Below are 17,377 nucleotides of genomic sequence, written 5' to 3'. Positions count from 1 at the left end.
TTACATCTTGGTCCTGTTGGAAAGAAAACACACCTAACACTGACTGTTCAAAGCTAACTGCAGCAATCTGCACCTGTTTTGCCTCTACACGTCATGTATTCATGAAGACAGGTGATTCTAATCTAAAAAGTTTGTGACAGGTAGAACTTTGTAAGAAAAAGAAATTAACTGGTTTGCTAGCATTAGTGTAAAGAAACTAAAGATTAACAGAGAGAGTATCAAGATGATGAGAGAACTTTAGTAATTAGAAATCTGAGAAGCAACAAATAGAAAATTGCTTAAGACATCCACGTCTTAATCTTACCTTTTCCTGCCACCTGTCTTCCCCAGCAGGCCTCTGCAACCGGTTTTTTGTCAGCTCAAGTTGTAGACCATCAAACCTGTGTTTAAACCAGCGATGGGCTTCTTCCAGGTTAGCTGTTATCTGAACATATAAATATCACCATTAAAAGACACAAAGAAAGAGTTACAAGTTTTTTGTGTATTAGTTGCAGAGATTTTTTACTTAGAAATTAAAAGACCCAAATTCTGACTGCATGTTCTTTGCAACCTATTTGCACAATATACTTAACAACCTATATATGAGAGTAATTTCTGAGGGAGGGGTTAAACAATGCATGCAGACTTGCTGCTTTCCATGCCTTTGTTAATGTTTCCTGGATGTGAAGTAATGTAAGAGAGGACCCAGGAGAAAATTAAGAATGAAGGTACACGATGGCTTTGAAAATGAAAAAATATATGAACTCTTAAGAATGTAGTAGTTCATGGGCCAGGTGTAGTGGTTCACATCTGGAATCACAGCACTTTGGGAGGCCCAGGCTGGTGGATCACCTGAGTCCAGGAGTTCAAGACCAGCCTGGCAACATAGTGGAACCTCATCTCCACCAAAAATTAGCTGTGCACGGTACACCACCATGCCCAGCTACTTGGCTACTTGGGGGGCTCAAGTGGGAGGATCATTTGAGCCTAGAAGGTAGAGGTTGCAGTGAGCCAAGCTTATGCCATGTACTCCAGTCTGGTGACACAGTGAGATCCCGTTTCAAAGAAAGAAAAAAAAAGTATGATTTGAAATACCCCCTAAAAGGCTAATTTAAGTTTAGAATAGAAAAAGCAAATTCACAAATTAGTTAAATAGGGTCTACTTTACTTTTTTAGTTATTGATTGATTGAACAAAGAACATCCACTTTCATTAGGGTTATGTCAAATAATAACGCATTAAAATCCACACATATGCTGGTTTTTCCTCATATTTAGTAGGGAGATTTGGACTTCAGGTTTAATACTTTAGCATTGTGTTATCTCTCATCTATCATCAGGACACAGACTCTTAATCTAAAAGTCACTTCTTTACAATAGAGACTACGCTTGGGAAGTTACTGGATTTTCCCTGTTGCATTCCTGACAACTCTGTTAATGAAGGATTTCACATTGACTTGGGTTGCTTCAGGGTTGTGTTGAAGGAAACGTCTAAGTCTTTACGTCCATGGGTCTGGCTCACCTGTTCTGATTCCACACTGGCTTCTTTCAGCTTATTCTCTGTTGCCTCTTTACATTTCTTCAGGTGTCTGATAGTTTCTTCCAATTCCTGAAAATGTAATACAAAGATTTTTATAAACTTCCAACATACCATAAGGAACCAAATACTTCACTGTTATAATAAATGGGCAACCAAATATGAAAATAGGATGGAGTGCCTTCTAACTTCAGGTGCTACCGACATATGAGATAAGAATTGTTATTTTTAGTTTAACCTAAAGTCTACATATCTACATATGTGGATATGATTACACATTTTGATTTTTTATTTATGGATTCTGTGGAGGAAAGTGATTAATATCTCTTTTCAGAACTGGAGAGAGACTTCTTATGACAAACCCTATTGAAAGACAAGAGCTCAGTGATCTCTTGAAGTCCCTTTTCAGTGATATGACGTTATGCTTTTTATTCTTTAGGAATACCCAAGAGTCCTGTAACAGCAACAGGTGTATCTGTGCTAGGAGAAGAAACAAGTGTATAAAGTTCCTGAAAGGCTATGGAATTCAGTTCAGAAGTCTTACTTAGTAACTGATACTTTGCATATGTAAGCCCTAGATGTTCTTTAAAACCTGACATTACTTTTATTAAACTGAAAATGGAGTACATTTGCCATATTCAAACTACAGTCTTCTTCCTAGATACTATTATTCTAAGGACTTAGCTAAGATAAACAACTTGTAAATATGTGTTGTCTTCTGTAGACTCTAGAAAGTCTAGGTGCAATACTGTTGGGCTTTGGCACATGTCATTTGCTGATAATCCTTAAGTTGAATCTTATAAAACCTTTTACCTGGCACCGATTCTCTAGCTCCTGCCTTATTTTCCGCTCTGTTTCTAGGCACAGCTCTTGCTGTTTATTCCGCACGGAGGCATCATATTGGCTCTTGGCCAACATCTGCATCTCTTTCTGCAGGTTAGTCATTTCACACACAAATCTCTGGATGCTCAAAGACTGGAAGGATACAAAGACGGAGACATTTGGTGAACCCCCTCCAAGTCTGAGATTTTGCATGAAAGGTAAACACAGAGTGTATGGAAATCATCTACCTGTTCATAGTTTTTTTTCTGATATTGATCCTTAATTAGCTCCATTTGCTTCAATTCTTTTTCTATTTGCTAAAAGTAAATGGAAAATAACATAAAAGATGATCAGTGGAAAAACTGGCTTGCTCTTTTTGCCTATAAGATGACAGAAAGATTCCATTATGAGACCCAAAGTTACCAGTTCCTGCTGAGCTTTCTTTCCCATCTGGCCTACTGATCCCAAAGAGCAGAGTCCAGTACAATCAACACGGAAGGGACAGATGGGGAACCAGAATGTGACACTGGCAGCAAATGAGAAATCAAACATTTACACAGCAGCGTCTCCACTGAAAAAGTCTCCCCAAAGGCAACTGGCTATAATTCCCAGAGCATACGTGGGGCTGGTAGGGTTCTAAAACCTGTCTTCCCCAGACACCACTGACTGCCTACATCCTCACAGGGTATCCAGGAAGTGAGAAGAGGTTTCTCATACAACCTTCATCCTTTCTATATTCTGAGCATTATTCGCCTTAGCTGACAAGTGGAGCTTAATTTGGGTCTTCTGATTCTTTATTTTCTCCTTGTTACTTTCTAGTATTTTTTCTAGCTCTGTAAGTTTCTGTCGCAGCTCTCGGTTGGTCCGGGACACTTCCACTGATCTGAAGTTAGCTTCATCAAGGGCTTTCTTCAGCTTAAAACACAAGGGAAAAAATTGAAACATTTTTACTTTCCATCAAGAGAAGCTTACGTAGTTTTGTCCTTCTATTTTGTTATCTTTGGATTTTCTTTTAAAAAGGAGAGTTAGTGAGGCAATAATAATGTCTGATTAAGCAGATTTACGGAGCAACAGACCAAGTGGTTTTCATAATTTTTATCACTGAAGAACAAACTCTTTCTTGGAATAGAGAATGTAAATGTATATTCATCATTTGCATTTTAAGAGCATGGCTTTGGAGTCAGGCCTCTGTCCAAATATCACCTTCAGCACTTACTAGTTGAATGATCTGGGGCAATTAACTACCTTAAGCCTCCGGTTCATCATCTGAACACTGTGTATAGCCTACTTCATAGAATACAAATAACAATTAAATTAAATTAAGTAAGATCATATAGAGAAAGAAGTAGTTTGGCACACACAATAATTACTCTGTGATTATCATGCTATAAGCTCTTCTCTGTCACTTGCAACCGCATTTCTGAAGAAATGAAAATGAACTATATGGCAGTTTATATAAATATCTGTCAAGTTATTGACTGTCATGGCATATATTTTATAATTTTGCTTTTGTTCTCAAGGATTTTAACAAACTTATCTCGTGAAAAAAACTGCATAGTAGTTACTTAAATAATTTTACAGAGTTCCCGTCCTTCTAATATGCCCTTAAACCACTGCCACTCGAAAACTTTAGGAAGAGGAGGCAGTTGAGAAGGGAGAAGACAGGAAGGTGGTATTCTCTATGTCTGGTAGCATTTAACACAGCAAAGAGTGAAGTCAAGGATATCTGTACCTTTTCTTTCTACACTAGTTCCTTCTTTTAGATCCTAACTTTACACTACAGTCTTTTATTACTGCCCAACTAACTTCCTGTTAGATATTCCAGTTACCTCAATCACAGCCTTTCTAAAACTGGATAAGTACTAACAACTATCATTTACTTTGTAGTGATTATTATGTTCAGGTAATGTGATAATTTCTTTACAAATGTTTTCCAATTTAATTCTCAAGATAAACTTGAAAAACAGTTGTGATAGTTTCCATTTTATGACTGAGGAAACTGAAACTCAGAAATTAAGTCACTTATTTACACAGTAAATTAACACATAGCTAATAAGAGGCAGAGCTGGGACTCAGGCAGTGCTCTGTGAGCCCATTGCTGCTGCCAACTTCTCACTGCTATCACTCCCTCACTGTCACTGATCCTTCTTCAAAGGATTTCATTTTGTAAGTATTCTTTTTTTTTTTTTTTTTGAGACGGAGTTGCGCTCTGTAGTCCAGGCTGGAGTGCAGTAGCACGATTATCAGCTCACTGCAAGCTCCGCCTCCCAGGTTCACGCCATTCTCCTGCCTCAGCCTCCCCAGTAGCTGGGACTACAGGCGCCGCCACCATGCCCAGCTAATTTTTTTGTATTTTTAGCAGAGACGGGGTGTCACTGTATTAGCCAGGATGGTCTCGATCTCCTGACCTCGTGATCCTCCCAAAGTGCTGGGATTACAGGCATGAGCCACTGAACTCGGCTGTAAGTATTCTTAACAATGATCTCTGACTAAAAGTACATTTCTACATTTAGCACACCTTTATGTTCCCTAATTCTTCTATAAAAAGAATTTGCTTTTTATAACATTTGTATTTATATAGTGCTTTGCAATTCACAAAATTGTTTTATATACCATTGAGTTTGATTTTGTGAATCGTCTGTCAATTGCAACTACTAAATGTAACAAATTTGGTGAAACATAGACCAGCCATGCCAACCAAGGAATTATTTTAATCCCTCCCTCTCCAGGATACAACATTTAATGTCTGTTTGATAATTTTTTCTTTTCTTTTTTTTTTTTTTGGAGACGGAGTCTCCCTCTGTCACCCAGGCTGGAGTGCAGTGGCGCCATCTAGGCTCACTGTAACCTCCACCTCCCAGGTTCAAGCGATTTTTGTGCCTCAGCCTCCTGAATAGCTGGGATTACAGGCAAAAAATCCCAGCTAATTTTTGTATTTTTAGTAGAGATGGAGTTTCACCATGTTAGTCAGGCTGGTCTCAAACTTCTAACCTCAGGTGATCCACCTGCCTCAGCCTCCCAAAGTGCTGGGATTACAGGCATGAGCCGCCTTGCCCGGACTGTTTGATGATTTTTCTATTAAAATGGGCCTTCTGACTTAATTATTTTCTATTTTCAACTGAACTACTTTGCTTGGCCCTAATCATCTAATACTCAAATTAACTGTTATAGTTTTCTTGAGTCTCCATGCCTCCAGTTTCTCTTCATTATCCTCTGCTGTCCTCTGTTGTTACATTAACCTTCCTAAACTTATGCTTCTATCATACCACCCCCTGCTCAGAAACCCATAGTGCTCCATTTCTACCTGAGTTCACATCCAACATTTCTATAACTAAGGCCATCCATCAGGTGGTCCCATTTAAGCTAACACTCTTTCTCTAACATTTCCCAAAGTCTCTGCTCTTATCAACAGAGGTTACTTTTCATCTGCTTGCATGTCCTGTTCATTTTTGTAAGTAAGCTTGGCCTGTGCCGTTTCGTAAGGTGTCCAGTCCTGCCATCTCTGCTAGTCTCAATCCTGTACTCTCATTAAGCTTCCCTTCTTCTATCAACCAAATGGCCTAAAATAAACTTTCTCTTACTTTGAATTCCTTCAAAGTTGTACACAGCCTCTGCTCCCCAAGAAAGTTCTCTGATGTTTTCCCTATTTGTCTCATGTCTAGAATGGAGATCCCAAACAAGGGTCATTTGGCACACACTAGGGCATGGACCATATCTTCTACTGTTTTCTGTGTCTCTCAGGACATGGTAGATGCAGAATAGATGCCAGTTAAGTCAACTGAGAAGACAGATGATTTCTCTTGTCTATCACATGGCAGTCTCCTTATTCCTCTATCCCTCTTGCTTATCACTCTGTGATGGAAAATCTCCCACCAAGGCCCACCTTTGCTGGGCAGAGAATTATGTCAGAAACTTTTTTCTTGTGTGCTGCTTTACAGAGAGGTCTTAATTACATCTGGCCTGCTGATCAAAGGGGGACGAGAGGAGTCAAAGGCCAACTGCAGCCATTCTCTGAAATCCTAGAGCTGCTTTTCCTCCTAAGAGGCATTCACCAAGAGAGAAACTTTCCTCATGACTCTATACCTCAGCCACTTCCCGTTGTGCCACTTTCTTTGCAGTTTCTCTCTCAGTTTGAAACTGCTTTCTTAGAGCTTCTATGCGTTCAGCATGCAATTCTGCTTCCACTTTGGACTCTTCAGTCATCCGGTCTCTGTTTTGAAGAAGAGAGGTGACAAATCACCTTTAGAAATCATTTTAGGAGGTAAGAAAGTTTGGGAGGGGAGTGTGCAACTCTCCAAAAGGTATGTGATTTATAAACAAGCAGCCTATCAGTAGCCTGGTGAACCTAATTTGGAGTTCACTAACAGAAGAAAAAAGAAGTGAACTTACCTGTAGCATGAAAGAACATTAATTCTACGTAAAAATCATCAAACAGGCCGGGCAAGGTTGCTCATGCCTGTAAATCCAGCACTTTGAGAGGATGAGGTAGGTGGATCACCTGAGGTCAGAAGTTTGAGACCAGCCTGGCCAACATGGTGAAACTCCACCTCTACTAAAAATACAAAAATTAGCTGGGCATGGTGGCGGGTGCCTGCAATCCCAGCTATTTAGGAGGCTAAGGCACAATTAACTCATTTTACCAACCAAATGAGTAAAAAACTCACATCAAAGAAAAATATTGGAGGAAGCAGAAATACTTTAAGAGATATTTGCTTTTATCTTTTCTCTTGCCTTTGTCTTTTCAAACAAAACCATTATTTTAGCAAAGTGATTAAGACTATGGGTTTTGGAGTCAGCCTGCTGCTGTCTGGATTGTAATCTCAGCTCTAGTAAGATGATGTCTTTTTGCTAGCAGCTATTTACTACTCAAGTTTTAACTTGTAATAATATTGTTTCCTAATCTTTAAACTGAGAGCCTTAAATTAGATCAGCATTCCTAAATTAGATCAGTTCATTCCTTGAACTCCTTGGTCAAGACCCATGATTAATCTTCTGAGGATGCTGGGATTCCCAGAAATAATATGCAAAATGTGTGTGTGTGTGAGGGATTGTAGTTGAGTCCATAGCTTCTGATTTTTAAAAGGATAAGTGACTCCAAAAGGGACTAAATAGATTTAAGCAATTACTAGGCTTCTTCCAGCTTTAACATTCTCTGATCCAGCTGATAATGACTTACTGTATGATTACTCTTGAGTTACTGGTTCTTTCTCAAAGGATAGGAGGAGCCTGTCCTGTCATGAAATCATCTTCATTTTCCCCCTCTCTCCTCCTGATCATCTCTTGCTCTTATTTGTATAAAATATCCATGTTCTCCATGTGTCTGTAAAAGCACATCTACTAATGGATTCAGTTTCTCCACTTGGCAGCATTCAGTGACTTGGTCTATACATGAGACTTGCAGGTGGTAACTTCAACTGTCCCTCCAGTACCCCGGCGGGAATGTATCAATACACTTTGGTACATCACATCTAAAAAGTTGCTGACACCTGTCCTCAAGACACAGCATAAAGGGATGGAGATCCTGAAGTCACTGGATATAATTGTGGTTATTTCTTACATTCCCACACTCCTCCTCATACCCACCTCAATCTGAAAAATGAGCAAAAAATTCATGGAGATATAGAAAGGGAACAAAACCACCATTTTTACAGTGCTGTATTTTGATTTTCTTATAACTTTCTAAATTGCCTTTAAATTTATTGTGCTTATATCGAAATGATTAAGACTATAAGTTTTGGAGTCAGCCTGCTGCTGCCTGGATCCTAATCCCAGCTCTAGTAAGATGATGTCTGACCTTGAGTATGGTACACTACCTTCCCCTGCTTGTTTCCTTATCTTCAAAATGGGAATAACAACAGTAACCACCATCATGGGGATAATAGTTTGTACTAAAGGAAATAATGCATGTGAAGTCCTTAGCATATTACCCAACATATCATGAGCATGTAACAGATGTTAACTACTGTCATCATCTAGCTCTAAAAATTCAAATTCTAAATTTTAGATTTTTTAATTAAATTTTTTATTAACTTTAAATTTTAAAATTTCTCTTAAGTCTCTACCTCTGCCCTGAGCCCCCACATAGCACTTCAACTTCAACTCTTACTTTCTTCTTCTTTTTACTGTGGTAAGAACATTTAATATGAGGTCTACCCTCTTCACAAATTTTAAGCATACAATATAGTGTTGTTCATTATAGCCCTATGTTATACAGCAGATCTCTAGAATGTATTCACCTTGCTCTTTTTTTTTCTAAGGAAAATCGCAGACCATCTACCAATCAGCCTCCTCAACAGTCTTCTGAAGACTCACCCAGCTTCTGCTTCCCTCTAGTCCCAAAGGAAGAAATATCCAATCTCATCTTTAAAGATAACCCTTCCGCTTCTACTCCCTCTTTCTCCAGTTCGATCGAGTTCTTTCCCATAATCTTTAATCATGGTCCAGTTCCTCCCATTCCAAAAACAGGACAGCAACAGAATGACTTTTCTTCATGTTATACTCTTGAGCTGCTATCTGACCTTCTTTATCTTCACCATTGTCCTCCTTGCCTGCCTTTCCTCATCAATCACTTACTCCTTGTGATCTTCTATATCTACAGAAACTGGCCATCTGGAGGATGATTGGTAGATACCTGTTGCAAAACCCAGTGGCTTCCTCTCTAGTCTCTTTGTGCAGCATCTGACTCACTTGTGTTTGACTTTGGTGATACTACATTCTACTGATTCTTTCCTTACCTCCACTAAATGCTCCTTCTCTGTATCCTTCTGTGGCCTCTGTTTGCCTTCTACCTGAAATGCAGCACATCTCCAAGTTCTGACCTTAGTTCTCTCTATATACTTTTCCCATGGCAGTCTAACCCACACCAAAGCTTTAGCGTTTATCTTTTTATGTTTTTGAGATGGAGTCTCACTCTGTCACCCAGGCTGGAGTGCAGTAGCACGATCTCGGCTCACTGCAACCTCTGCCTCCCAGGTTCAAGCGATTCTCCTGCCTTAGCCTCCCAAGTAGCTGGGACTACAGGCATGCACCACCACACCCAGGTTTGTATTTTTAGTAGAGAGGGGGTTTCACCATGTTGGCCGGGATGGTCTCGATCTCCTGACCTCGTGATCCACCCACCTCGGCCTCCCAAAGTACTGGGATTACAGGTGTGAGCCACCGTGCCTCGCATTTAGCTTTTATCTTTATGGAGATGAATTCCAAATAGTAGCCTCTTCTTAGAACTAAGCCTACAGTTCTAAGCCTAAATTAAGTAACTGTACCTAAAACCCAACAAGTTCTCCAAAACCTGCTCTGTCTTCCTAACCCTGTGCACTGATAAATACAGTTCTGCATATGATTTCAGGAGGTTCAAAGATCTCAAGTAAAGCATGATTCATCTTTGATGAAAATACAAACTATTATCATAAGCAGTGGCATAAAGGTAAATCCTGTAGCAAATGCTGCAAGGAGACCTCTAACTCTCACCTCATACTTTTCCTGTAAATGACCTAATTATATTTTTTTCTCCTTTAGTTTTGTTTGTTTGTTTTAAGCAGTAGTGGCAGGGACTACATTTTATAGTCACTAAATAATTTTCAGGCTTTGAAACAATTACTAGCTGTCTAAATCATAATTACCTAAACTGACATTGGAGAGTTTTAAATGCTGCTGCCAAAAACTACATAAACACAATATGGAACGGTCTTAAGGCAGTAACATTTCAGCTGAATGTAAAATTTGCAGAGATTATATATCTGGAAAATACCATCTCTGCTATAGCTTATACCTCTTTCCTGTATCAACATGCTCACTAATTGAAAAGAATAAGTATCTAGGCTGAGAACAGTGGCTCATGCCTGTAATTCCAGCACTTTGGGAGGTTGAGGCAGGTGAACTGTTTGAGCCCAGGAGTTTGAGACCACCCTGGGCAACATGGAGAAACCCTATCTCTTAAAAAAAAAAAAAAAAAAAAAAATTAGCCAGGTGTGGCGATACATGCCTGTAGTTCCAGCTACTCAGGAGGCTCAGGTTGGAGAACTGCATGAGCCCAGGAAGTAGAGGCTGCAGTGAGCCATGATCACACCACTGAACTCCAGCCTGGGCAACAGGGCAAGACTCAGTCTCAAATAAATAAATAAATAAATAAATATTTATAAAGGAATAAAGATCTACGTGCACACTGCATTTCCTTTAGGTATAAATTTTCATGGGATGCTATTAATATCTAAATATTTACCTAGGTATAATTTAAGGCAAAACTTTAGTCATTTGACCTGAACTGGATAGGTCTGATCTAAGTAATCTCGGGTCAAAACTGAAAACATTTAATGGCTTAACATCTGTTTAGATGGAGGCATTCCATCCAGGCTGATGTTTTTTCTTGTCTAAATCATGCCTTTAAAGGACATATAAGCTGTTAATAGGAAAGCCTTCATAGAAACACGCAAACGTCCCTTCTAATCAATATTCTTTAAGTTTTCATTTAACCTTTGAGTAAAGCAGCAGCTGGATAGTGGATGAAGGAAGAGCTGAGAAGGACAGTCAAATGATCATGCTCTAGCCAGCTATTACCTGCTGGTGCTCAGCTATGCTTGGTTCTTAACATGGCTCTGCTGGAAGTACTAGGGCAAAGTAGGAGAAAAGAGTTTAACTGATTTATGTGAATGAGCCATTTATGTGAATGTGACTTACTCCTCCAGAGGTGCTTCCCTAATTTTACTGTGACTATACTGCTCTTACCTGAAGGTTTCCAAATTCTGTCGCTCAAGTTCTTTGCTTTCCAGTTGCTCCTGAATGTGATCTAGCTTTGTTTGCAGATGACTATTTGTCTGGAGAGCTTGTTCCAGACTCACAGCAAGTTTCCTGTTGTCTTCTCTAGCTACATCTAGAGCTTTTTGTAGAGATTCAATCTGAAAGAGAGAAGCATGTTTTCAATTCCACTGTAACAGATAGATGCAAGAAGTCCGTAACACTGTGTAAACACTCCTCACATTCTATCATCAAGTGCCATTGAAACAATAATTAGTTGGAACCAGAAGCAAAGATTCCAGGTGCCTGGAATATATATATATATATGTATATACATATATGAATGAGAACTTATTAGAGACACTGCTCAGGAAACACTCAGAATGCAATGGGAAGGGCATGCTCCACTGGTCACCAGAGAGCTTTGGAAAACAGACTCAGCTTAATTTATCCTAATTTTTTAAATTTTAAACTAAATTCCCCTTCCTGATCCTATGACCTTCTGGTCTCACTCCCTTGAAGAAAAAACCTGTCCACTGTTCCTTATAGATTCTTACAGGAAAAAAACCCTTATTTATGAAATATCCATGTGTATTTTACATACGTGCGTATAGATACGTATGCATGTATGTACATATACCTGTGAGCACATGTGTGTGTAGGTGACTCCTTATTAATAGTGGGATCACTCAAGCTGTTTCTGACAGACTATATTTTCTAAGCCCATTAACTTCTGAAATTTTTTGTGCATTAATAAATGAATAAAAACATAGACCATATAAGACAAAGAGATTAGTCATTATTGTGGTACTGGTTTGCCAATAAGTGACTCATTGTAAGACAGGTCAATTCCCCATTTGCAGATATGTCACTGTCCAAAACTCCGACTTGATTGAAAAAAACATTTACCTGATTGTTTCACTTCATTTTCCCCAAAACAGTAATATCCCAGTAAAACTAAACATATCAATGTTATCATTTTTTAAAGCCTGGCCCCAACCTCACTGTTGTGCTGGTCCTCCATGACAAGCATCCTGGCCTGCCACTGGTCCACTTCAGCTTCTAGCTTCTGCACCCTCTGTTGATTGAGATCCCTAAAAATAAAAGGCACAAAATGAGTGATTACAGAAAAGAATCATCTAGGAATGATATCATTTGGGAGTTACAGAACACTTTTCTTCTAAGAAGCTCAAATAGCATCATACGTATATATCACTAGGAAATGTCACTAGTAAAAAATATATTGCCTTTACAAAGATTGGCTTGCTGTTGAGATTTTTGCATCTACATATAACAGCCACTTATAAAGTTATTGTGGATAGTATTTTTAATACCATTCCCTTGACGTTTTAAAAATGCAAAGGCAACTTTTAAAAGATAAACAATATGTAATGTAAAAAAAGAAAAAAGAAAACTCACTTGTTCTTTCATAACAGAGGCAATATGCCCTATTAAACTCAGACCGTTTATACTGAGGAATAAATTTTTATTAATAAAAGGAAATTTTATTTAATTTTTGAAACATTCTATGAAGGAATTTACTTATAAAACATGGCAAGAAGTGGTTCTCAGGATGATTCACCTACAATAATTATTAATCTTGAAACAGGATAGTAATAAATGGATAATTAATTCAAACTAAAGTATGTACTTAGTTTCCATTATCTTGACAATTACTATTCTGTAGAAGCAAGAACAGAATTAGGTTTACATGGTGCAGAAAGCAAGGGTAAAACAACAGTACAGCTAATGAATTTCTAGGATATATAGTCTAGAAATTCCTTCACATCACTACACAATAGGGGCATTTTGAATTTTTGGAAATAATATTTATTTCTAATTCTAAATTTTCTCTTAGTAATTCTTTAAACATATCATTTTACAATTTTTTTTTTTTTTGTAAAGGAAGCTACGTAAAGTGACTTCATTTACTGACTTGACACTGCTCCTTAGTACAATGCAGCAATACCAATGACAGGAAAAAACCACAGGTACCTTTCTTTCTTGAGGCCTGCAATCTCTGAATCCCTCCGCCCAAGCTCTATTTGTACTTTCTCCAGAGCACCTTGCATTTTACTGTGAGAAGCCAGCACATTCTCCAACATGATTGTGACTTTGCAGTTGTCTTCTTTAGCTTCTGCCAGTTGTCGCTGAAAGTTTCCCACCTAACAGAAAATGTAACAGCACAAAGACATTTGATCCTTTCTGGTTACTCTTCTGCTTGTGGATCTCATTACTCCCAGGAAACAGTATGGAAAGCAGACAAGAGACACAGTAGGATGCTAGGGGGAATAATTAAAGTATATTTTATTTTAGGGGTTTCTTAAGTTATTGTTGAGAAAAAGAAAAGCTGACCCCCAGATCCTATGGTGAACTCTGCAGCTTCCCAACTATGGTCATGTTACAGCATACACATTAACCAGCACAGAGGTGGTGCCAGGCTGGCCTCTCAGCTGACTTCTGATGGGGTCAGGTGAGAATAATACATCTGAAATGCATTGGAATTATCTGAGAAAAAAAGACTGTAAGAAAAAGCAGAAGCTGCTGAAGAATGAGGTAACTCACAGCCCTCCTCAGAGAGACAAAACCTAGCACTTGCTGACAAAGAGAAGTTTGGGATGTGACCTCTATTCCCACTAAGCACACACACACTGTTAAGGAGAAAGCATCACAGAAATCTTATATCACATTAATAAAACATAACTATAAAGGTTATTATTACCAAGATCAGATGTGTTTCAACAGAAAAAATTAGAACTTTCTCTTTTGAGTATTTAAGACAAAAGTTAAAAAAAAACATTGAAAGTTATATATATATGTATAATGTATTTTAAGGGAAAATTTTAACTATTCTAAAATTATCTTTTCTCTAAAAAAAGAAATCCTCCCCTGATCAATCCTTTTTCTTACTAATGGAAGCAAGAAAGCAAAACATATGGCTCATGAAAGATTTCATAAGTGCTTCTTGTCAGTGACAGGCGGTCGGAAGGGACTGATTCCTTGCCTTCCTGTTTTCCCTATCCTCCACAGCCTCGAGGTCTTCCTTCAACTTCTGACTCTCTTTCAGGGCCGCATTACGACACTTCACTGTTTGGGACAGCTCCTCTTTACTTCTTTCAAGAATAGATTTCACCTAAGTAGGAAAAAAGAAACAATAAATAACATTACAAATCAGTGACTAGAATAAGACACAGAAATTTAGAAACAAAATTTTAAATGTTTAAATATATTTATTCACTACTATAAATAAAACCCATCTTTATTAGCTGCTTATTTCTTTAAAGGAAACTACAATAAAAATATCTGCATGAATAAACATAGACAAACCTAATATATTAATCTCCATGAAAACACAAGAATAGGGAGAATAAGACTACCTATGAAGCTGAGATGTAAAGTGGGAAAGAAATTATTATGAGGCTAGCTTCCTTTTGAAAATGTAAATGCACAAACATTATAAAAGCAAAGATGTGTAAGTACTAAATAGGGTCAAGAAAATAGTGTTACAGCAGAATGAATCCTAATTGGAAGTACAGTATTAGAACCTCATATCCTTGAAACAGTTTTGGTAGAGCCACACCATCAGTTCAGATAATCATACTATTTTAAATATTACTCTTTTTAAACTTTTTATTTGATAATTTTAGGCTCACAGAGTGTTGCGAAAATAGTGCAGAGTCCAACGTACACTTCATCCTTTTTTTTTTGAGACTGAGTTTTGCTCTGTCACCTAGGCTGGAGTGCAATGGCATAATCTGGGCTCACTGCAACCACCACCTCCTGGGATCAAGTGATTCTCCTGCCTCAGCCTCCCAAGTAGCTGGGATTACAGGTGTGCAACATCACGTCAAGCTAATTTTTGTAGTTTTAGTAGAGAAGGGGTTTCACCATGTTTGTCAGGCTGGTCTCGAACTCCTGACCTCATGTGATCTGCCTGCCTCGGCCTCCCAAAGTGCTGGGATTACAAGCGTAAGCCACCAAGCCCGGTCTCTTCATCCTGCTTCTTTTGCTGACTTCTCATATTGCTGTAGTTCAACATCAAAACCAGGAAATTGACATGCATACACTATTGTTAACTTGACTAACTAGATTACTTATTTATTCCATTTTTGCCATTTTTTCAACCTTCATTCATCTATGTGTGTATGTGTGTGCATGTGTATGCACACAGTTCCATGCAATTTGATCCTATTTACGTATTCACATGACTGCCACCCCCACAGTCAAGACACAGAACTGTTCCATCACCAGAGAAGAATTCCCCTGTGCTATCTCTGTATTCGCGCTTCCCTCCAAAAACTCATACTGTCCTCTGGCAACCACTAATTTGTTCTCTTTTCTTTCCCACACTACACTGATGTACAGTGATTTGTTCTCTATTTCTCCAGTTCTGTCCTTTCAAGCACGTTACTTTAGGCTAGGCATGGTGACTCACGCCTGTAATCCCAGCACTTTGGGAGGCCGAGGCGGGCGGATCATGAGGTCAGGAGATGGAGACCATCCTGGCCAACATGGTGAAACCCCGTCTCTACTAAAAATACAAATAAATAAATAAATAAATAAATAAACAAACAAACAAACAAATAAATAAAAATTAATATTAAAATTAAAAAAAAATAAATTAGCCAGGCGTGGTGGCGGGCACCTGTAATCCCAGTCACTTGGGAGGCTGAGGCACGAGAATTGCTTGAACCCAGGAGGCGGAGGTTGTAGTGAGTCAAGCTGAGATCACGCCACTGTACTCCAGCCTGGCAACAGAGCGAGACTCTCTATCTCAAAAAAAAAAAAAAAGTTACTTTAAACATTTAATACATTTTGAATAGGTAATATATGATTTTTCTTTTTTAACACCTTTTCTGAGGTCTAATTGACATACAATAAGCTACATATACTTAAAGTGTACATTTTGATAAGTTTTGACACATGCATAAGACTTTGAAACAATGAAGATATTAAACATTTCCATCATCTCCAAAAGTTTCCTTATGCTCCTTTGTAATCTCCCCCCTTCTGTCTCTCTCTATTCCCACACTCCTACTGATTCTCACAGGTAACCACTGATCTGTTTTCTGTCACAATAGATTAGTTTGTATTTTCTAGAATTTTATATGGAATTGTATTGTATGCACTTTTTGGAATAACGTCTTTAACTCAGTGTAATTATTTTGAGAGTCATTCAATCTGCTGCATGTATCAACAGTTCTTTCTGTTGCTTAGTATTATTGTAGGAACATCACAATTTAGTTATCCATTCACCTGGTGGACACTGAAGTTGTTTCCAGTTTTAAGTTATTAGAAATACAGCTGTTGTGAACACCTGTGTACAAGTCTCTGTGGAGACATACTTTTATTTGTCTTTGGTGAATACTCAGTAGTGCACTGACTGGGTCACATGGTGGTAGTATGTTTCACTTTTAAAGAAATTCCCAAACTATCTTTTAAAGTGGCTGTACTAATAATAGGTGTGTGGTAGTATCTCACTGTGATTTTATTTGCATTTCCCTAATGACTGATACTTAACCTCTTTTCAAGCACTTACTAGCCACATAACTTTGCTGAAGAAATTATCTGTTCAAATTTTTGCCTATTCTTTTCTTAGGTTTTCTTCTTAGTATTTAAATTTTAAAATTATTTTAATACCTTCTGGAAACAAGGCCTTAATCAGATATGTGATTTGCAAAGAATTCTTCCCAGTCTGTAGCTTGTCTCTTCATTACCTTCATGTTTCTGAAGAGTATAAGTTGTCAATTTTGATAAACTCCAATTTATCGCTTTTGTCCCTTTATGGATCATGGTTTTGATATCAAATCTAATAAATCTTTGTGGAATCCAAGATCACAAAGATTTCTTTCTACGTTTTCTTCTAAAAGTTTTCCAGTTTCAGGGTTATATTTAGATCTATGATCCATTTTAGTTTTTATATATTTTGTGAGGTATGGAGCAAAGATATTTTGTTTTTGCATATGGATATCCGATTATCTCAGCACCATTTGTTGAAAAGACTATCTTTTCTCTGCTTTCAGTTTTGTTGAAAAGAAAACGTTCATAAAACTATTTTGGATAGGTAGTACATCCACATTATTTTAAAGTACAAAAGATTAAGTGAAAACATCCCAGCCACCCAGTTTCCTTCCTCAAAATAATGTTGCCATTTTATTATGTCATTTTAGACAGTCTATGCTTATACAAGTGAATGCATATGTATATATTCTTTATCTCCCCACCTCTTTTACATCCAAACAGTAAAATACTACATATACTCTTCTGAACTTTTATTGTTTAAACCTAATTTTATATATATATATAAAAAA

At 37.9% G+C, this 17,377-nt stretch overlaps 1 protein-coding gene across 1 annotated transcript in view; it reads right to left on the bottom strand.

The window, feature by feature from the left end:
* Positions 1-2,678: 2,678 nt before the first annotated feature.
* The window catches only part of CCDC150 (coiled-coil domain containing 150), a 95,406-nt gene continuing 80,707 nt past the window's right edge, over positions 2,679-17,377 (bottom strand). The window contains 6 exon segments of the mRNA XM_017869300.1: positions 2,679-3,251; positions 6,420-6,546; positions 11,058-11,227; positions 12,067-12,160; positions 13,062-13,231; positions 14,071-14,199. Coding sequence (XP_017724789.1) covers positions 3,015-3,251; positions 6,420-6,546; positions 11,058-11,227; positions 12,067-12,160; positions 13,062-13,231; positions 14,071-14,199 — 927 coding nt within the window. The 3' untranslated portion in view covers positions 2,679-3,014.

Source organism: Rhinopithecus bieti, unplaced genomic scaffold (genome assembly GCF_001698545.2).
Source record: "Rhinopithecus bieti isolate Rb0 unplaced genomic scaffold, ASM169854v2 scaffold_2572, whole genome shotgun sequence".
In the NCBI taxonomy this organism is placed as follows: Eukaryota; Metazoa; Chordata; class Mammalia; order Primates; family Cercopithecidae; genus Rhinopithecus; species Rhinopithecus bieti.
This window is presented reverse-complemented; position numbering and strand designations above follow the sequence as displayed.